The sequence below is a fragment of the Cantharellus anzutake genome (assembly GCF_015039405.1).
Source record: "Cantharellus anzutake strain C23 chromosome Unknown EI90scaffold_4, whole genome shotgun sequence".
In the NCBI taxonomy this organism is placed as follows: Eukaryota; Fungi; Basidiomycota; class Agaricomycetes; order Cantharellales; family Hydnaceae; genus Cantharellus; species Cantharellus anzutake.
The window spans coordinates 621096-642456 of record NW_024066954.1 but is presented as its reverse complement, the minus strand read 5'-3'; the positions used below and the strand labels follow the sequence as shown (position 1 = coordinate 642456).

Here is a 21361-nt window from a genome sequence, read left to right as displayed (position 1 = left end):
CACATGAATGCTTCTAGATCGAATGATGTTGTTACGATATAGAAGAATCACACTCGAATTCGCAGCCTTGCTCTGCATTGGAATCCAACCGGCGGAGTGGCAAACGGTCAACTCATATTTCTCCATCATCATGCCAGTGGCTGGTATTCTGCCTAATCGTAGTGGAAGGTGAATTATTACGCTGTGATCCCGCAATGAGGTACCCAATGGAGACGTATTTAATCCACCATGACGAAGTCCGAGCGGTAGTCCTTGCTTCGTTGTTGATGTTCACTGTGCCACAGGTCCATCTGACGAGATGCATGCCGAGGGGTTGCTGGGCAAACTGTAATGAGAGATGAAATGGCCGAGATATCTGCATCGTACATCAGAGGCCACCTCAATAACAACGTTTCAACGATGTTCTGCATAATCCTCTTCACTCAGAGTCAGTAGTTGACAGCGTGACCAAATGGAGGAGCGCATTGCGTTAGCAGATCGTCTGCTGCGATCGATGTGATCGTGAGTAAACGAAAGCATGCAATTACTCATGATTGAGGGGTTCATTCTGCGAATGATAAGGAAACTGCAGAGAGAAAGTAGCCAATTCCTTGTCGAGGCATTCTTGGCCACAGCGGTGTCACAGTGCTGACTAAGGACAAAACGGATCGCGATCTTGTATCGTCGCGCCTGCGCTCGTCTTAATTTTCCCACGCACCTCCGTTTGGCAAATGCATCTGCTCTTGCGCAACTGAACAGAAATGAGTTGATTTCATCTTGTGCGCATCGAAAGCAAGTGGAGGGAGATTCGTTTGGTCCTGCGATTAGTCATCGTGTTGAGTTCAGAAGAGGAGGATAAGGCCATCTCATATGCGAGTATTAATGCCGCATCCGAGGCTGAGGACCCTGGGTTGGCAATTTTTTCTGGACAGGGCCTCTTGCACGGAGATCCAGTTGGGGACCAAACATTTTTAGGGCCCGCAGAGTGGCAAGAATGCTCCCCAAGTGGCATATCTCCAATTGATGTGTTGGACGCGCCGGAATGAGGACATATAATGCACAATGGGAAAAGAGGACCATGCAGCTGGAGCACAAATGGTGTGAAGGATCATGAGGAGCTAACAAAGTATGGTCAAATAGAGGTGGGCCCGGGTTTTGGCAACAATTTGTCGAGAATGTCGCCGTGGGAAAAGTTGTCACAATCGAGTCTATCAAGTTCTCGACTCATTCACAGGCCCTACATCCTAAACCGCATTCGAACACGAGGGATTTCCCACCTTTAAATATGGATGCATTCGGGCTGAGCTTCAAGATGGGAAACCTGAATATTGCTGATGACGCTGTTGATTTGCCTGCAAGCCTGGACTCCTTATCGCTCGGTCAACTGAAAGGTTTGGCCGGGAATCAACCGAAGCCAAAGCCCCAGCAGTATGCGATGCGCTACGAAGATGAAGACAGTGTTTTTGATGAGATCGAAGAATTCTTTTCCTACATTGAAATGCGATATATCTCCGGTAATCTCAACGCCTGGCAGGCCTCGTTTAATGGAGGTATATCGCATACTGGCTTCTATATACGGATTGTTCACCTACGGGCTCATAGAATGGATCAAAACATCCGCAGCAGAGAAAAAGGCGCACATCGAAGTCCTTCTGGAGAGTTTGGAACATCGAGACAGTGAAATACGGTGGACGAATGCCCGAAAGCTTTTGTATTTGCTTCAAGGTGGGTAACGCATTTTGGTGTTTGGGCTTCTTACGTCTGAACCTCGAGTCTCAGGTGTATTCGCCGAAACTACGTCCCCCGAGCACCACCTCCACATGATCATTGAGAACTGTAAAATTGTTCGCGCTGCGAATGGTGTGCACGACATCGTGGAGGCGCTCCAAGTCGCGAACTCAAAGCATGATTTGATATCGTAAGAACGTTCCATTCATCTTACAACTAGCCAATGAAACTGATTTTGCTCAAGTTCCCTTCCAGACGCTGACTTACAGCGGCTCGGGATCACGGAAATTGAGAAACAGGAGTCATTGGATGATATTAATACAGAAGTTTCGTTTTACTGTGGCATGCTATATTTCTTGGTGCAAATCTTTAAAGGGGATGAAGAGTTCGCGGACGAGCTGAGTAAGTTGGGTGCAAATTCCACCATCCTCCCTTAACTTTGGTTGTTATAGTGAGCTTAGAAACACCACTTCCAATATCACTCTTCAATATGGTCTCGGCAATAAAGGATAAAAGTCTGAGAGGCTATCCCGTCAAAAAGGTCAAGGACGCTATCTGTGTCCAGGCATTTCATTGACATTTCTGTTAGGTTTTATTACTGTTATGGAAGACAATGCTGGCGTGCTTTGGAGGTATGCGGGAACTAGCACGCGTCAAGAAACTGGCACGCGAGTTAGCCGATTTGCCACCTGTAAATGATGAAGGTTGCATGGTTTCCCTGGACCGCCACACGTTCATTAATTTTTTATACATAGTTGCTGTTGTCAAGTCTAGTCCTATTGACTTCAAGCAATTCCGTCAAGAGACATCCGTCAAATACCCAACTTTCACGCCACATCAAAAATCAGAGGCGGTAATCGAGAGAATCGCCACAGCAATGACACCATTACCGGTACGACACCATCACCATCATGTGAGCGAAGACCCACCTGCGCCGAATGTGGGTCATTCAGGACCGCGGGAAGCGTCTGTGGTGCCGCCTCAATTACCTCCAACTCCTGCGCCCTCCCCTCCGCCGAATGCTGGGAAGCCGAAAAAGCAGCTTTACCAAACTGATCCTAACCGACCTTTTCTATTCCCATTTTCTCGCACAGCTGGCCGAGGAAATGCGAAGCTCGTTCCTTTCGCGATTGATGAAGCGGATCGTCTCTACATGGCTCATATTCATATTTCGCTCTCGCTCTTTCAGCTTTGGCAGACTCGAGAAGCGTACATCTTAGATGAAAACGGTCTTGATCCCAATTCTCCTCAAGGCGTGGCCGCTTTGGAGCTCAAAGCTACTGCAGCTTTCGGCACTTCGAAGTTCACACAGAAGAAAAATCCAGCGATCCATCCGTCCGTTGATTCCTTTGACGAATCTACTGAGAGCGCTCTATCAGATGTGCAAAAGCTTGATCGTGCAATTGTCGAAGCTCGAAAGTCAGTTGAATTGATGGAGAAGCAAGGCGATCGCACGGCAAAACGCAGAGCAAAGGAGAGGCTAGATGATCTTATCCGTCTTCGCCGGGTGGAGACTCTATACGTAATTTCTTTCGATGTCTTGACAACCCATGACGCTCACATGCCGAGTACCACCAGGTCGCTGTACTCCCTGGACTGGCCAACTGGGTTCTGGTTCTTTTACGTCTGCTACTTGCATCTGTCAGTGCTGCCGGTGGCCAGGCCAACCAGACAGCTCCCGGCGCGTCCCCAGCCTTTCCTACTCCTGTCTCAGGTGAGAATAGCGGAAGTTACTTTTCAACGTTGACGGTCTCCGATGAGCATATTAGACCCGACTGCACCTCCGCCAACCCTACACGAGATCGATATCAACCGTCATCGAGAGATTACAGCTAAAGCTGTTGCAGCTTTGCTTTTCTTGACTTTAAAATGGTTTAAAGTATCACGTACGTGCAGCCAAGTTTGACATATTGCATCTTGCTAATGGTAGCCTCCTGCAGACGTTATGAAATTCCATCATCTTGGAGCGATGCTTTTGGAGTCGAACATCTTGGTTTTAATTCTCAAGATTCTTGGATTGCAGGAGACTTCTGTTGCAGTCACCACAAAGAATGATTCCCCAGACAACAAGTAATTCTCCTTCCTCACCTCTTCAATCGATGACTCATTTCATTTTCATTAGCTTCTTTCGCTTTTGTAACTTGAAGTTTGCGAAGAACGCCCAGGAAAGACGACCAGAAGATATAATTCTTAATGCTCCACCCCGCAGCACCCCCGTAATCTCAAAGCAGACCGCACCTAAGCAGACTGACGGTGAAGACGAAATTGAATACATAACGGACTTCTCTTGGCGAAATTTCTTTTGTGCAATTACCTTTGTGCGAATTATGCAGAAAATGACGAAGGGCCGATCCCATCGCATCAACATGTTAGTGAATTACAAAAGTTCGGTATGTTCAATGACTTGTTTAAGTTTTCGACCTGCTGCTTCCCACTTTGTTTCAAAGGCAATTCTGAAACGGATGCTGAAGGTCTCGCATCCTATGCTTCAACTACACCTGTTGAAATTGATGAAGAGCCAGGTTCCACATTGCGGCAAAAAATGGAAGCAAAGTGAGATTAGATTTGCCTCTTCACAGCATTTGTCTCATAGCTGCTTTCGTAGCGAATATGAAAGTAATCACTTCCATCTATCTTAATTGCAGACCCGATCTGCGAGACGAGTGGCTCACTGGCAATGAATTAGAAGATCCCGAAGAAGCAATGGTCAGGCGATGACGTTCGTAATGATGATTCCTCATGAGATTCAATATTTCCCACCAGGCTCAGGAGCAAGCATTGCGAACCCTTATCAAGTTCTGTGAGTACACCCGCGGTGTCCCTGATGGCAGGATAAACAAGAGGTTTGTTGCAGACAATGGAAAAAGATACGGTCAAGCCGTTTCAACATCGACACATCCGACGCACCGAAGGGGATCTAGCATGTCGATGCCGAATCCTGATCCTAGTCTTGCTAATGTTGAAATTCCTCATCATCATAAGCCACTTGCATCTCCTCACATGGAAATGGATGTTTTCCCCCCATTGCGTTCGAGAGTTGCTGACTCGTCTGTTTTCACGCCATACATTCCCGAAGACATTGCTTTCGAGGAAGAGTACGAGGATTACCTTTCTGATCTTATTGGTGACGAACCTTCGCGAACGGAAGTCTTCGATCCATCGTTGACCACCTCCCGACCCCTTGACGGTCCCACCGACTTGTCTTCAGCATGGCAGCGAATCGAGGACTTTGCGGGGAATATAGCAGATGGGATTAGTGATAGTGAAAGCATCGTGTCCATTGGGGAGATCGGCGATGGAGGAAGAAATGATGTCGGATCGCTGGATTCCGAGTCCATAGATGAAAATCTGAACAATTGGGAGGTGTGTGTGGTTCCACCTATTCCATAAGCCTACGTCGTCACACTGCATTCCAGCATATGAGTCCAAAGACTTTCAAGGCCCTTCCCAAATCACCAGCAAGCGGGGGACGGAGGTCAAGTTCAGGAACCAGTCTTCGACCAGTGCTTCCGTTCGGTTTGGATGATGGAAGTGCCATCGAGGAGGACTTCGATGAACTGGATCAACCAGAATTGGGGCCAATCTCTACTGGAAGAACGGCACCATTTGCAGCAAACGAAGGGGGGAAAGGAGTAGACGAAGTTGAAGTGAGTGCCCACACTCTCCAGTGAGGATCGGTTTGCCTAAAATGATTTGTATAGTATATGTACGGGGAGTGATACAGTAGGTGGTTGGTAATTATTGCACATGCTAAAGGTCGGCTTAATATCATATCAGCCCGTTGATTAGCCCCTGATTGTTACGTCATATTTCTGCTCCTTTGATGCGCGCTATTGCAGCTGGTGACCCAGCAGAGTAATAGTCCATAGGATAGGGGCCTTCACCTCCATGCCCATCGCCATCCCATCCGTTTGTTTGTCCAATCGCAACAGATGTCTCATAGGAATTGAGTAGCGGTTTAGTGAACGCATAGCCCCAGTCGATGGATAATCGCGGACATGACGTCTGGACAAAAACAGAAATATGATCTCGAAACAACGAGAGCTTCGCCGGTGACAGCTCTGAGAGAAGCATGGGCATAAATGGTATCGGAATTTTGGATCGTGACAAACTTTGAGTGATCGACTAAATATGGTTCACTTTTATTTTGTTCAAACTGCAAGTCTGGGAATCGACTTACTTGGAGATGCCTGAGGCTACCTTGTCTGCCTAATGTCCCAAGGATGATGCCCCAGACAGGGCCATTCTTTGATGCTCCTGTTCCACCAGAACCCCCCAGCTCGAGTGATTCGATGGACGCTCGTGCCGTGTTCACTGCTTTCGACCTGATGGCAGTCATTTGGGCATGCCCATACCGTTCTCGTGTAAGCTTCTTTGAATACGGGTCGTACCGGAAAGCAGGAATTTCCGGATTAGCTATCATTATGGATTCAAGATGGAATCTGCCATCTCCGACATATCTAAGGTTGGTTAGGGCGGGATCGAACGCGACAATGTGGAGGTTGGCTCACATCAATGCGTCAACGTCTGAAAGACGAGGAGCGGTGCACCCTAGGATCTCCCCTGGACTGAGAGGTTTGGACCTAGGAACGATCGCCTCATACTTCCCACTGAAACCATGATGGAACAGTGAGTCGATGTCTGAAGCTTGTTGAGAAAATTCGGCGGCTGGCAGCATTGACGAATCACGAATAGATTCCTCCACGGAAAGGCTATCTTTCAGTTGCTGAACAGCTGCCACAAACTGTATTGTCGACACTAGCGCAAGCCGCGTTCGCAGCACGTCTGCATCTCCAATTTTTGATTCATCCTGGAAGGATGACGGTGACGCTTCAATCCTTAGTCGAGCGGCTGGGCCGATTTTAGTACCAGGCGGTAGCTTGCGCTGCTCCTCTTCGTTCGAGAGAACTTTGTTGTAAAATTCTGAACGCGATGATGGGAGGTTCAGACGGATTGTGTCCGCGAGGTGGTGCGAATCTATGCCAATTTCGACAAAGACATATAGGGTCTTGATCTTCGTTGTGTCAACTGGGACTGATAACATATTGTTGAATGATGAAAGGGTCGACGAATGCGAGCGAAGGACGTACCCAGGCAGCTGTGACCATAATGAATTAGCATATCGCACCCCAGAGCAAGTGCAGTGTAATCATCGATGCAGCATGCTCCATAGGTTACATCGCCCATAATAACCGTCAAGGCACTGGTGAATCTGAGTTCCAAATAATGATTAATCCAACAGCCTCGATGGACTTTCGAGCGAACCGTTCGATTATGTCTGATATCGTGCATGCAAACATCAGCAAGCCTTCCGGCATTTGTAATGCAACCATCGTAGACCCGTTCTTCCTTATGTGGTGAATAGTTTTGTGTATCTCGAAGGAATAATTCTGCGGCAGTTCCTGAATAGCAGCATTGAGGACAGAATCACTCAAAATGTCATCCGGTATCTGATGAGCTGCGAGTCCAGTAGTCGCTGCCTTCCCGCCTTTCGTGGTTTTTCCAACAAAGCGCTTCCGAGTCTTCGGCGGTTCATTCGAGCTCATTGCTGGACCTGTCATTGAATGCGAGCTTGTTGTTGTTGTTGTTATTGAATGCGAGCTGGCCAGAAACGGAAGCAGATCGGCGATTCCGTGACCTGATTCGACTTCAACACCGAATATGCCTACCGTTGCAGTGGACAAAGCAGATCTCTTTGAGCGCCTAGGGACAACATACAGTGGGTGAAGTAATAACTTGTCATGCTCGGCACGAGTCCAATCATATACTCGTGAAGCTACTGAAGAATTCGATCAGTTATGCTTCGATTTTGGCGTAGAGTTGGACGAAGATGTAACGTTCAAAACTGAAGACAATCATGAGCGACTGTTCCTTATACCTCTCACAGACAACCGAAGAAGTCAAGGATAACATAAAAAAAGGGCTTCCCGCTGAACGACCGGTGCGAATCTATTCAGATCGATCTTCGGCGCGTCTCAATTCTCCAATGTAGCAACTAAAAATCGAAATACCTGCAAACAGGTGGGACGCTATCTATTTATACCTGGGACCTTCATTAACCTTGTTATCAGATACGATCTTTTATGCATTGAAGGGATCGCCAGAGCTTTACGGGTCTTCCTACAGAAATCGCGCGCACCTACCTATAAGCTTGTGCCACCAGAAAACGGGGGGTTACTAACTATATATGTAAAGCCGGAGGTACTTTTCAATTGCACAATAATTTTATTCGGTTTTCATTCTGTCGATCCCCATTCACACAGACTGGGCGCGTACGACCATACTTTGCTGGGGCAATTTTGCGTGACATCAAGTTCACTCCGCGGTCATATGCATCCTTTATCGACCTTCAAGACAAGCTTCATCAGAATATCGGTCGCAGGCGACAACTGGTCGCCATTGGGACACACGATTTGGATACTCTCACACCTCCGTTCCGCTATGAAGCACGGCCCCCACAGAGTATCAAATTTGTACCTTTAAACCAGCAGCAAGAGTTTACGGCCGAAAACCTCATGAAGCACTACGAGGTTCGTGATTTACAGCTTGCTGCGGGTTACACTCAAAATCCCCCACTAAAGAACGACAAGCACCTGTCAAAATATCTTCATATCATTCGAGATTCATCTGTCTATCCAATAATATACGATAGAACCGACACTGTACTTTCGATGCCTCCAATTATCAACTCTGAACACTCGAAGATTACCCTAGGCACAAGGAACATTTTTATCGACGTGACAGCCACGGACGAAACGAAGCTGGCTATTGTCGTGAACATGGTAGCTCTCATGTTTTCCGAATATTGTGCGGAGAAATTTACGTGAGACATCCCAGTTTAGAAGCTGTGGTTTTTATTTGACATAAGACTGGGTATAGTGTAGAACCGGTCCGGATCGTGCTACCAGATGGGACAGAACGTGTCGCCCCTGACATATCCTCTAGAAAAACAGCTGCGCGTATCTCCTATATCAATGGCGTCACGGGCTTGTCCCTTCCTCCGGCTAGGATTATTAAGCTCCTCAATCAAATGACATTATCCGCTACTCAATCGGAATCCTCGCAGGACGAACTTGGTGTTGAGATACCGCCAACGCGTCCGGATATACTTCATGAATGTGACATTGTAGAGGACGCCGCCATTGCGTATGGATTTAATAACCTTACCAAGACTTTCCCATCCACAAGCACCGTTGCGCAGCCATTGGGTGTGAGCAAACTCAGTGATCTTATTCGGAACGAATGCGCACAGGCGGGTTGGGTTGAAGTATTGCCTCTGATCTTGGTAGGCTCCAATCTGCACCCCATTGTCAGTTCACTCAGAGCATTCCAACAGTGTTCGCACGATGAGAACTTCGCCTTTTTAAACCACGCAGATGATGGGAAGACGGCAGTAAAACTTGCTAATCCCAAGACCACGGAATACCAGGTCGTGCGCACGACCCTTATACCAGGCCTCCTTAAAACGATTAGGGAGAATCGTAATCACCCGCTCCCCATTCGCGTCTTTGAATCCTCTGATATAGTCGTCAAGAACCCCTCAGTCGAGCGTCAAGCCCAGAACATCCGCAAAGTAGGCGCCGTTTGGTGTAATAAGACAGCTGGTTTTGAAGTTGTTCACGGATTATTGGACCGTATAATGACAATTCTTGAAATCCCTCGGATTTTGAGCACGGATAAGACGTCTAAACATGGGTATTACATCAAGGAAGTGGACGGTTAGTTTTCGAGAAATTAGGCGTATGAGTATGAAATTAAGCACTCACCTGATGCTTGGAATGGTTTAGATGCGATGTTCTTCCCTGGCCGTGCTGCTACAGTCTGTTACAGACTTAACACCTCAACTCCCTCACCGAAGAGCAAAGTGGCAGTTTCCAAGGATGCCCTAAAGTCAGTCGTAGGTACGGGCGATTCGCAGCAAGACCTCGAAGTCGGCACCCTGGGTATTCTTCATCCCACCGTCTTGCAGAATTTCGAAATTGGGTACCCATGCTCGTCCCTCGAACTCAATCTCGAACCCTTCAAGAAGGACGTTGTTTACGTGTGGGAAGATGAAGTGAATCCCTGAGGGACCCCGAGGGGCATGTGTCTGGAAATGGGGGACGACAGTGTCGTGAGTGGGGTTTGCGACGTGTGGCCACAATGTCATCACGGTGCTGTCTAGACCTGGTAGGAGCATGCTTATCTACTCTCGACGGTTTTCACTTGCAAAGCCTGTGTGTCATATCCTTTTTGGGCTCATGATCGGTTGACGTGACATGTTTCGGCTCCGAAAAATGCCATCAAACAATAAGTAAACAAGCAACCACAAGTTTGCTCTCCTCAACGACCACACGCACCATTCGCTCTGTATATATAAATTATAGCGATGGATGCATACGTGTTTGTAACAAAACAAAGCACTCCTAAAGGCACACATGTTGTGAAAGGGAACACCGGAGTTGACGTGCACCCCGGGAAGTGTCGCACCACTCGTTTTCATCCTTATAATGCAACCTCTTGCAACGCTGCACCCACTATTTCCTCGCATGGACGTGCTGCCGCACGATCTGAGTTGGTGACGAAGCATGTCTATGACCAGCAAGGGCCTGTTCTCCCGGCCGCGTTGGCCTCGATGAATGACTCCGAACAGGCGAAAGGAGATGTCATTTCGCATGTTTTGACTCGTTCACCGATAAGCAATGGTGCCTCTGGAAGTCTGTCGGTACTCGCCACAGGTGACAGAGATTCCATACTTGTACCGCAACCCTTCAGGCGGAAGGACATTTATAATCTCAAGGATTCTGGCAATCCAATAACGCACAGTAAGGCGTATGAGAAGACTCGTAGGCTTTTATTTTTCAATTTCGCATCTCCGCGGCTAACCCCTCCCAATTCTGTGAACCAGAACATATCCACTCGGTCGCCTCCGGACACCAAAGGGGTGGTGGAAGCATGAATGCGGCCGTCAGGAATGCTATTCAGGAAAGGCTAGACGCTCAGTCTCTTGCTGATCTTCAAGATGTTCCTGGTTCCAAGGCAACAAGGAAAATTTTTGCCGGTTTGAAGGTGTATGTGAATGGATATACGAAAGGCACGACTAGAAGCGAGATTGTCAAGCTCGTTGATCTTCACGGCGGCTATAACCTGTAAGTCGCTGTCATGATTCTTACAATAATTGGATTAACTGGTATAATGGGCATAGTCGAACAGCGACCGGCGCCACCCATATTATCACGTCTATGGCTTTGAGTGGCACAAAAACTCAGAAGATACTAACTGGCATTAGTGTCAAGACAAAGCAATACGTCGTCAAACCCGAGTGGCTATTCGATTCGATAGATGCAGGAAAGAGACTCAACGAATTCAAGTACAACATCATTGACCAAAGCCAGGTTCAAAGCCAGTTGAAATGGGGGAAGGATCCCCTCCCCGGTTCTAAGGACTAAGGGGTGGTTGTTCACCGTCTATAATCATAAGTGTCAAAATAAACGTTAAAATGTATCTCCAAAGCTGAATGATATATGTATTATTGTGTACCGTCGCATTGGACACGGCTAATTGTATTGGCGTGAGTGTGTTCGTCGTGCGCGCAACCCCGTCACCCTCTGTTGTGTAGTACAAACTTTAGCAGAGGGTGATTTCGGCACTTTGGCAAACAGTAGTTGCATTAGAATCAACGTTGCATTTTGTGTTTCACGACCTTCGATTTGTTTCAGGTGGTGAGTCCATCGGTCTAACAAGGGGGATGGGAATGATAATGAAGTCACAATAAAACGCTCAAATAGTAAGTATGTCGGTACATCAAATCTTTCCCCACCTCCCCGCACACGACAGCTTCAGCGTCTCAGTTTTAAGACTGAGTTGCGGGGATGATGCTTCCCGCGAATGAATGTTGAACTGTGTCGGATTGTCCTATCTCCGGTGGGGGTTTTACATGGATTGAACATCGGCACGCATTAAGAGGTCCAGATTTAGGGTCCAGGAGTCGAATGCATCTTTCACGTCCGTGGGAGCCCATTACTGTATATCCGCCCTGACACGAAGGTGGGACTTCCGTGCAGTCGATCACGACCGCAAGAGCGCATGGCGGGAACTCTCGGTTGATTGTGATCATCTGCGGCTGTGTAGATGTTTACGTCGAAGAATGACTGAATAGGGCCATCATTCCGTCACTGCAGCACCAACAGGTTAAAGATAAATCCCACGCAGAGTTGCGAGGCTGGTACTATCTTTCCTCACAAGCTTTGTGAACCCACTTGTGGCGCACACAAGTTAAGGATACGCATCCAACTCTTGGGTTGCTTGCCTTGCCTTTCCTTCTGTTGCTGTTTATCCTGTTTGGCCGTTCACGCTTTGTACCCCAATAATAGTCTATCCCCAGCGTCGGGACTTTCCCTATGTTCATAACTCCAAACCATGTCAGACTGGTCTCATCTTGTTATCCTGCTTCAGCGCTGGCAGCTGGGCCGGATTTTAAACCCAACCCCCAGGAGTTATCGAGGTACTTAGTTTCCAGATATCCGCACAGGTCTTCCCTCCGCACTAACTTGCTTTAAATGACCAAGGCTTACATACTATGGGACCAATCGGCCTGGAAAACTTGTGAGTTGTGTATATCCCGTCGTGCCGTCATGGCTTATCAATGCAATGTTGCAATGTTGTCAAGACAAAACTAGGCGCTGAGCTTGAGAAAAGAGCGCAAGCACATTCTCGTCGAGCCGCAACTGGGAATTTGAAGTCAAGAGCGTATGTGTTCTTTTCAATCATCAAGCTTAAAGCTGATGGAATTGGCGTGATAGCATTCTGCTAATTACCCTTGCCATTTTGAAAGCCCTATGTGCGGAATGCCGAAATGATATATCACTTTTCTCCCGTTCCGTGCTGAACTCGGTGGATTTTGCGTTAACTGCTCTCCCGGCGGATCTAGAACTTATCTCGCGAGCAGCATCAGTTGTAAGTATCAAACTATATCGTCGTAAAGTGTTCTGAGTGATGCGCGATACAGTTCACTGCTTTCACAACATACACAGACGGCAGGGCTATAGGAGTCGATGAACCGTTGTCCAAGAGTTATTCCGTGTGCCTACTTAAATTTGCATCTACCGCTACATGGAGGGGGAAAAACACGGATTCTGAGTTTAAAAACAGGTGATATCTGCAACACTAAATGTCTGAGCCGTGCTAAACGATCGGTTTTTTTCGAAGAATGCGACTGGTTGGCCTTGCTGCGCTCTCCGGCGCGATCAGTTCGGACGCTTTGCATAGCTCGATAGAGAGTACTAAAGCTCAAGTGGCTATCATTGTTCCGGCACTCCTCCAAAACACTCAGGAAGCGGGTCTGGGACTATTAAAGGAGCAGTAAGCACATATCTTAACTTTGCACAACTAGCATTGATGTATACTATCAATCAAGGGAGGCTTCAATTGAAATTTCAAAATCATCATCATCACCGTACTTGTACGAGTTTCAGCCTCAGCGTCCGCTTCATCAGCGAAGAGCTGCTTCGATACACATTCATATCGATGGAGAAACAGGTCCTACCTTCGCTGACGTAATTTACGCTGTGTTATGGGCCGCCAAAACCTTACTCGGGCGATCTGATGGACCACAGGTTGGCTCTTTCATTCACGCATTATTTGCGAATCTCGATGCAACAAATAAGTGGAGTGACACGGAATTTTGCTGCTGGATGGCTCTTAGAGTGACTGATTGGACACAGTATCAGCACCGATACGCAGTACCCGTTCAACTTATTGCCAGGCTTGTCAACGTCGAGGATGTCAACGCCAGGGAGTCAGGACGAGGGCCCTCGTTTGGAAACGTCCTACCTAACACTCTCGTGGCAATGATTGCAACTGTGTTTTCTGCAAGAACACCGATAGCGAACTTGTCCACTTCGGATGTGCTGACTAATTTGCTTGGGGTGTTGCTCAGCAGAGTGACCAATAATGCACAAGATTCTCTACTCGCGTCACTAGTTGCGTGTATATCAGCACTTGGAACTCACCTGTACTACGCCGATCAAATACACGATCTGGCTGAAGAGCTGATCCGACGCCTCATATCACTTCAGGTGTGGTCCGGATCTACACGTCGCACAGTTCTCCGCTAAACATTGCTTTTCAGTTGGATGCAAAAATTGAAAGTGACTTTACACGGCAAGAAGGACTACGCTGCCTCATAGCTTGCTTATCCGGTCTCATAAGAATTGCGACGTCGAGGAACGAAACACACGAACCATCAGCAGTAGCCGATCCCGCCGATGATCACAGTGATGTGCAAAACGAGAGGGAAAGCCTCCCGAAGCGCGCAGGAACCGTTCACTCCGGCATTGGCAGGCGCCACAATCCAATTGCTCCAGATGTATGGCAAGACACGCTCGCTCTCTTGTGCGAAGCCAATTACGGAGTTCGTGCAGATTATACTCGAGCTCTGACGGTTTTCATTAAGTCTGAGATTCCACGCGAACGTCGACGGGACCACGTGCAGAGACTCCCTCGACCTACACCCTTGGTACTTGACACAAGCATGCCTGATGAGACTACAAGGTTCCTCCACGCTCTGCATGCCTCTGCATATGCTCTTGCTACCTCACCTTCGCTCGGTATATCGCCTTCGAGCACTGTCGCAACCGATTCGGAAAATCCATCCAAGAGTACGAGATTGGTATATTCGGAACCGCCTACGGCTACAACTGCAAGCACAACAGACACAGTGCGTGTTAATGTTATCAATTCGACGCCCGTTGGTACTCCGGTAGTTGAATCGTTTCCCGTTGAGGTCGAGCCGGCACGCAAAGCGTCACATGGCGAGGCAAAGAGGGGCTCGAGTCGATCAAGGACATCCTCATTGCCTTTGTCTCTTCTTGAGCCCATTTCCACCTCCTTCGTTGCTCCATCGACGTGTTCGGCAAATATCAGCGATTATTCTCACCTTGTCACAATCTTGTCGGCTGCCTATGATAGAACTCCATTCAAGGCATTGATGTGCGGAGTGCCCATGCTCTTCGCGCTAGATGAAGCAACATGTACTGCGATTCCAAAGGGCGATAAGCAAATGCTTGTGAGAAGACGAGCATTGCGCGAGGCTCTTGCACGGATTTGGGACGCCATTGGTTCGACACTTGATAGTCAAGAGATCAAGGATCTCGCAGCAACTGTGAGCACTCGGTTCGTTTGATTACTAGTGTTGATTGTAAGATTGACTCGGACTGCTTGGATAGGCATTATCCACCTTGCCAGCGCCATCCCTGCTCTCAATATCTGAGTCCACATATGTGCGGTTTCCGCAAGCACCGGAAGAACCTATTGTGTGTGAGAATTTGAAGGAATTGCCATCAGAAGACTGGTGTTCAGAATTGCCGAGATTGGTTGATCCTCAACTTGCCACCGCTGCACTCTCATCGAACGCTGTACTTAAGCAAACCGCCGGGGTCGAGTCACAGGTCATTTCGCGACGACTGAGCGTACAATGGAGCGTTGGGTTCGCTTTGGGTTGTGGTGAGTGGTGTATCTGCTGTTCTCCACAAATGCTCATAGATGCTCTAGCCACTCGAGACGCATCTGCGCTGGAAACGGGGTTCCGCATCGACGGAGGCATGCCGTTCCTCAAACTTTCGCCGGGGCTGATGCATATAGACAATAAATCTTTGCAAAGCCTTGCCCGCAGTGCCCGACATGTTGGCGTAGGCGATTTGAAGGAAGCTCTGGAAGGACGTGCGACCCCGAATAGGTCTGTTACGGCACTTGGATATCCTCCATCCATGTCCTCTCTAGGTCATCAATCAACAACGGAGGCCAGCGAACAGGGATTCCGCCAGAGGGTTACGGGTGGAATCAGAGCCTCAAATGGGGAAGTCAAAGATATCCTTAACAAATTAGGTATCGGTAAGGGCTCTGCTAGTAGAGCAAAGGCCGTTTTCAAGTCACCGTTACAACCTAAGCGCCGGTCAACTGAAACATCTCAAAATGCTCCGACCTTGTAATTTTACAGGGGAATCTTATTGCTTCATGGATTTTGACGTCTAGCGATACTCCCACGGTCATTTGTGGATCTTTGGTTTTTTCCTTGGACTTTTTTTTTCTGCGTGCAATAAGTGGCATTCATCTCAATCTTCTATCAATCTATCACATGCTGTTATGTATTTACTTCCGAGTTGATGCTAATCGTCGTTGTGCTTGCTCTTCGCGTTCCCTCCAGAAGGAAAGTTCCGCTTGAGCTTTCGGATGGGTATTTAATCTCTCACCAGACTGGAAAAAAAGGAGAATCGAAAAATCTTGAGAAGTTGATTAAGATGAAGGGAAGCTTACGCTGATAAAATGTAAAAGACTTCCACAGAGGGTGGATGTGAATGTTGCACTTTGCGCTGGATCTTTCATCTTGCTAGCTTGAGTCATGATGAGGCGATTGAGCTCTTGGCGCATGCGTTGAAGACTGGGGTTGGGAGACGGTTCAGACCCCTGTCTCGGTCCATGTCGACATTTGGGAATAACTTACTTTGAGAACAACATAACTTCTTCTTCATCCTCACTTAGCGCAATGACAGAAGAGAAAAGAGTAGCATATCTCGCCGCCACCTGCACAAGCCAACCCCCCCACCCACCCAACACCATTAACAACAGGGACCCCGAAAAAAGAAAGAAAGAGAGAGCTCACCAAATGCACCACCTCATCCTTTACGTTCCCTTTAGAACCCGCGCTAAACATACCAGCAAGCGTGACGCCAGCAGCACCTCCACCATCTACCAGTTTCTTGAGACTTTCGACATTATCGCTCATTTGCTTTTGGAAGAGAGGCCAAAGTTGGAAACGTAAGCCAAGGAAGAACTCTTCGAGCGGTACACATCCACGGAAGTTGGATTCTTTGAGGACGGCGTCGGAGAGACGGATCATTGTGAGAAGTGGGATGAGTGGAGGTGGGGGTGTTATTAGGGACGTTATTAAAGTCTATTTTATTTTTTTGGGGGAAGGGTGGTAGTTAGTGTAAGCTTTGGCATACACGGTTGAAGCATACTTGGACGTAAGGAATGACTGGATCAAAAATTTGTTTCCATATCGCTATGGAGGCCTTTTCGTGCTCCTTATCTTTGCGATCATCAGCTGACGATTGCTGCCCATCAGCAGAAAAAGAAACGACTCGGGATTGCGAGCGGGTCAAAGCATTTCTAGGGGGAATTGGACTTGGAGGCACTGAATCGAATACAGATTTTCGTCGTGTACGTTCTAGTTCATCATCATCATCCCCTCCTTGTTTTTTTTCCTCTCGCCGTCGTTGTCGCTGTTGTTGTTGTTGTTGTTGTTGTTGTTGTTGTGGGGTCGGCGTCGAGGTCGGGGAGGAAAAAGAAGGTAAGATCGGTTCGGGTGATTTGAACTCTTCTACTTTGAAGAAGTGTCGGATGAAAGCGTACTCTGCGCTTGCATTGTCGAGAAGCACGAGGACGGATGAACGAAAGAGGGCCTCGGAAGGGGCGGTCTAAACATCGCATCATCGACACCATTTTCTTGTTTTTGCGCGGGGGGGACGAGTCAATGTAGACGTACAAAGGTTTTCTCATCTGCTTGGTAGGCAAGGATGACGCCTGGACCGTCCATCTTGCCATGTGCCAGACGGCCATCATCGACTTTTGAGTCCTGTGGACCAGAAGTGGCCGTTGAGGGTGCCCCTATCAAAGTGGCAGCTTCAGCTATCTTTGCCTGTTAAGATTTCCAAAGTCATTCGTTCGCCATTGAAAAGTTTCCACATATAAAAGCAAAAGAACACACAAAGATGATGATAGATTACTTTGATATGACCGAGGCTGCGGGTATACCGTCGCATTCCAGTCTCGTAATATAGCTTGGTGCAACGCATGTATGTATTTTTTATCTCATCGGCGGTTGGGTGAGCACGACGCTGGAGGAAGCGATAGAGAGGGAGGTATTTATTGATGAATAGGGTAGTTTGGAGGACTTGAATGTTTGTGGTGAGACTCGTTCGAATGGGGTTTATGAGTGATAGGAATTTGGTTCGTATTTTGGTAGCAGCCTGATTAGCAACGGGGAAGGGGAATGCGTATGGGTTAATTCGATGTGAATATTACCTCACGGGTTGGAAAAAAAAACTGACCGTGATTCGTAAGCCTTCGACGACTCCTTCAAGGTCCTTGGCGGCTTTCGATTTAGGCTGACGAGGAGCACTCAACCCGTCAAGGTGAATACCACTTGCATGTGCGGAGATGGACACTATTAGAGTTTCGAGCTGTTGGATGGCTGGGATCCAAGCATCCGAGACGGGCTCGTCGAGTATGGTGAGTGCCAGTTCTGGTGGTATGGTAATCGAGGAGACTAATTGAGATATATTACTAAAAACATTCTTCAAAGAGTTGTCTTAGCTAGTGTCAGGATTAGTGCACGTAATTCAGGGGCTACTCACACGTCTCCCTTGTAGACGCGTATCGAACTCTCTGCTCCGCGATTGGAGGTCTGATATGTGACCCGATACGGCGGTCAAATCCTTCTGAAACGTCCCCAAAAACGATTCTAATGATGAAAGAAGAGCTAAACTCTCCTGTACATTATGCATATCACGGTCGGGCGCTTAATTGGTGAACTCGCTCACTTCAACTTGATCATGAAGCTCTATAAAGTCTTTCGCCCGAGGTTCAACTATATATGCTTTGCAACTTTTCAGTCTCCTGTCCACAAGAGCAACGGTGACCTACAAGAAATATCGACCCCTTCGACCTCAGCCATGACCTGGGATTAATTCGTGAACACGGTCCTCGTGTCACACGTGACTAGTTATTGAGGAAGCGCAATAAATAGAGTTGGATTCCCAGAATGTTCATATACAGTTGAGACCAGGCAAAGTCTGAAAATTTCCCACAGCAAGATCTAGTGAATATATAAGCTTCATTTCTGCACCAAACAACTCCTTTTTGCTCTAGCGACGTAAAAATACAATGTTCAGATTTTTCCCTGTTTTTTTTTAGCCATGGCAAAATTTTTTGACCCAATTTCCAAAATAAAATTGATAAATAAGTGTAATTGGTACCCAGTAGGTTATGAGAGGATTAAATGACATTCGAATACAGGAGTTAAGCTCGGTTGAAAATTGACATATGTAGTCGAGTCAACATCGGTCGGAAGCAATTCGGACTCAACCGACAAACCAAGACACCCCTCCAGCTGCCACATTGTTGCATGTATCATTGGCACTTGTTTGGAATCATGTTTACTTTCAAAAGACTTTTCAAATGGTACCAGAGTTGGGCCCCAGCGCTTATTTTTTCGCCACTGGCAAAAATTTCATGGTTCAATGAAAATAAATCTTCGATTTGGGCAATTGTGACATACGGAAATGATACCGACACACAAAAGAAAGCGGTTTATTGGCCGAGCTTGCGAGGCGTTGTTTACAGAGGGGTCAGTTTTTTTTTCGTGGGAATATACCGTGTGAAAGTGCAATCCCACCCCCCCATGGCCACCCCGTGAGAATGGCCACCCTGTGAGAAATGGCCGCCCCGTGGGATCCGCGCAACATCGGATCCAAATGTATATCTCATCCGTGCAATGTGTGTGCCACAAGATATTGCGGCAACACTTGCAGTGTTGTATGTTAATAAATACATAATAATCATAATAATCATTTAAACTATATATTTATTAACTTTGAGGGAAACTTAGGCTCTATGTAGCCTTTTAACCTTATCAACATAAGAGTGATATTGTGGCTGTGCTACATACACGCGCTGTAGGCAGGATAACCTACACTGCTGGTATTTTTGTGGTTTACATTCCTTATGGGTTCCTTGCATGCAAAGATCACCTCCCAATGCCCATGGAGCATAAAAACAATTTATTCCATTTTATAACAGAGTACAATTATGCATAACATGCTGGTACTGAATTGGTTCAGCCCAAAAACTATGCTTGGCACTGCTGACCACCAAGAGACGATCAAGGGCTCAAAAAATAGAGAAAAATGATAAACATGGATTCCCCAAATTTCATCCAGATTGACCCAGCTGTTGTGGAGCAATGGTGGTGACAATTTCTCATCTTACTGTAAGGTTCCACACAATGTCAAAAGGCACATGAGGGTGGCAGTGTTGAAAGTCCCATGTGGTGGAGCCGAGATCCATACTTTGGGAGATCATGAAACTGGTTTTTGGCCCAAAATGGAAATCACAAGCTGTACAGAAGTAAACAAACAACCAAAATGCACTCTGGAGTGCTCAGAAAAATTCAGAAAAATCACAAAGGATGTGTATGAAGATTCAATTGACATGGGGACTCTCATGGACACTTTCCAGGATGCCTAACCCTGTGCATGGGCCAATTTCATGATTCTCCATCAGCAAAAGTCCGTTATGCTCTGGAGCATCAGGAGTGGCTGGAGCATGTGGGAGACAAAACAGCAGATTGGGCACTCCTGGAGCCAATAGTGTTCTCCTGGGAGGGGGTTCAGGAGCAGCTGGGAGTGGTGAGGAGTATGCAATGTGCCAGGAGCAGTGGGAGGAAAATTTTGGTCTCTAAAAAGTTGAAAAAAAAAAATTTAGGGAAAAAAATCAAAAAAATTCAGGAACTATAGTGCCTTTAAAGTGCTTTCAGGACATATAATTATTTGTGAAATTGAGGAAGAAATGATGGAGAAAAATGGAAAATACTTTTGGAGACCCGAGAAGTAATGAGAACTGAATTGATGGGAAAGTCTGAAAATTGAATAGGAAAGTGAGGGGAAGCCTTGTAGCATTGTTATTTTCTGCTGTTGTGATTTTTCCTGATTGTTCTTGGTCTCACTCCCAGCTGCTCCTGGACCCTCCCAGGAGCTTTCAGGAGCTTCCAGGAGTATTGAGGAGCAGCTGGGAATGAGACCAAGAAGAATCAGGAAAAATCACAACAGCAGAAAATAACAATGCTACAAGGCTTCCCCTCACTTTCCTATTCAATTTTCAAACTTTCCCATCAATTCAGTTCTCATTATTTCTTGGGTCCCCGAAAGTATTTTCCATTAGCTGCTCCTGGACCCTCCCAGGAGCTTCCAGGAGTATCCAGGAGTATCCAGGAGCAGCTGGGAGTGAGACCAAGAAGAATCAGGAAAAATTAGAACAGCAGAAAATAACAATGCTACACAAGGCTTCCCCTCACTTCCTATTCAATTTTCAGACTTTCCCATCAATTCAGTTCTCATTATTTCTCGGGTCTTCGAAAGTATTTTCCATTTTTCTCCATCATTTCTTCCTCAATTTCGCAAATAATTATATATCCTGAAAGCACTTCAAAGGCACTACAGTTCCTGAATTTTCTTTGATTTTTTCCCTAATTATTTTTTCAATTTTTTAGAAGTCCCTATTTTTCAAATTTTCCTCATTTCCCTCTATATTCCCCCCTCATTCTCCCCCTCATTCTCCCCCTCATTCTCCCCCTCATTTCCCCCTCATTCTCCCCCTCATTTCCCCCCTCATTCTCCCCCATTTCCCCTTCCTCCATATTCTGCAAGTCCGAAAGTGATTAAGTTGCCAGATTAATCATATATCAGGCCATAAATTTTGATTGTGTATTGGTGAGTTTCAGTGTCCTTGATGTATAGTATAGTGTTCGACCTAAATGTTAAGTAGTGTCTTGTTGTGTTAGTCTTGTGGTAGGAGGTATTCATGGGGAGTCTTCTCTCTTTTTTTCCTTTTCATTTTC

General features: G+C 46.9%; 6 protein-coding genes across 6 annotated transcripts; 4 read left to right on the top strand and 2 right to left on the bottom strand.

Annotated features, from left to right (window-relative positions):
• Positions 1 to 1291: 1291 nt before the first annotated feature.
• EI90DRAFT_2905082 (uncharacterized protein) lies at positions 1292 to 5378 on the top strand (the record flags this gene model as incomplete). The annotated part of the gene is made up of 16 exons (XM_039054191.1): positions 1292 to 1529; positions 1582 to 1704; positions 1759 to 1897; positions 1952 to 2109; positions 2160 to 2248; positions 2297 to 2411; positions 2463 to 3229; positions 3286 to 3436; positions 3477 to 3593; positions 3648 to 3777; positions 3830 to 4097; positions 4155 to 4260; positions 4313 to 4413; positions 4471 to 4507; positions 4562 to 5070; positions 5124 to 5378. 16 exons carry the CDS (start codon positions 1292 to 1294, stop codon positions 5376 to 5378), a joined length of 3303 nt encoding a protein of 1100 aa, XP_038922257.1.
• A 106-nt stretch (positions 5379 to 5484) lies between these two features.
• On the bottom strand, positions 5485 to 7306 carry EI90DRAFT_3033516 (putative diphthamide synthesis protein-domain-containing protein). The gene is made up of 4 exons (XM_039058465.1): positions 6798 to 7306; positions 6219 to 6741; positions 5888 to 6167; positions 5485 to 5832 (listed from the first exon to the last, which is right to left on the bottom strand). The coding sequence occupies exons 1-4, from the start codon at positions 6997 to 6999 to the stop codon at positions 5512 to 5514; spliced, it is 1326 nt and encodes a 441-aa protein (XP_038922256.1). The 5' UTR covers positions 7000 to 7306; the 3' UTR covers positions 5485 to 5511.
• A 62-nt stretch (positions 7307 to 7368) lies between these two features.
• On the top strand, positions 7369 to 9980 carry EI90DRAFT_3221860 (phenylalanyl-tRNA synthetase; the record flags this gene model as incomplete). The annotated part of the gene is made up of 10 exons (XM_039066473.1): positions 7369 to 7426; positions 7484 to 7539; positions 7595 to 7648; positions 7700 to 7728; positions 7779 to 7908; positions 7971 to 8237; positions 8289 to 8530; positions 8587 to 8992; positions 9044 to 9425; positions 9495 to 9980. The coding sequence occupies 10 exons, from the start codon at positions 7369 to 7371 to the stop codon at positions 9773 to 9775; spliced, it is 1905 nt and encodes a 634-aa protein (XP_038922255.1). The 3' UTR covers positions 9776 to 9980.
• A 341-nt stretch (positions 9981 to 10321) lies between these two features.
• On the top strand, positions 10322 to 11135 carry EI90DRAFT_2905404 (uncharacterized protein; the record flags this gene model as incomplete). Its single annotated transcript, XM_039054204.1, has 3 exons — positions 10322 to 10532; positions 10595 to 10835; positions 10892 to 11135. The coding sequence occupies 3 exons, from the start codon at positions 10322 to 10324 to the stop codon at positions 11133 to 11135; spliced, it is 696 nt and encodes a 231-aa protein (XP_038922254.1).
• A 693-nt stretch (positions 11136 to 11828) lies between these two features.
• On the top strand, positions 11829 to 15875 carry EI90DRAFT_3150476 (uncharacterized protein). Its single transcript, XM_039065663.1, has 10 exons — positions 11829 to 12190; positions 12255 to 12291; positions 12356 to 12435; positions 12489 to 12642; positions 12695 to 12837; positions 12895 to 13047; positions 13103 to 13763; positions 13817 to 14848; positions 14913 to 15189; positions 15238 to 15875. Exons 1-10 carry the CDS (start codon positions 12087 to 12089, stop codon positions 15672 to 15674), a joined length of 3078 nt encoding a protein of 1025 aa, XP_038922253.1. The 5' UTR covers positions 11829 to 12086; the 3' UTR covers positions 15675 to 15875.
• Positions 15835 to 18421, bottom strand: EI90DRAFT_3116449 (Sac2 family-domain-containing protein; the record flags this gene model as incomplete). Its single annotated transcript, XM_039062895.1, has 11 exons — positions 15835 to 15939; positions 16000 to 16123; positions 16187 to 16266; positions 16346 to 16636; positions 16704 to 17162; positions 17231 to 17383; positions 17472 to 17714; positions 17796 to 18041; positions 18102 to 18236; positions 18288 to 18334; positions 18391 to 18421. The coding sequence occupies 11 exons, from the start codon at positions 18419 to 18421 to the stop codon at positions 15835 to 15837; spliced, it is 1914 nt and encodes a 637-aa protein (XP_038922252.1).
• Positions 18422 to 21361: the final 2940 nt, after the last annotated feature.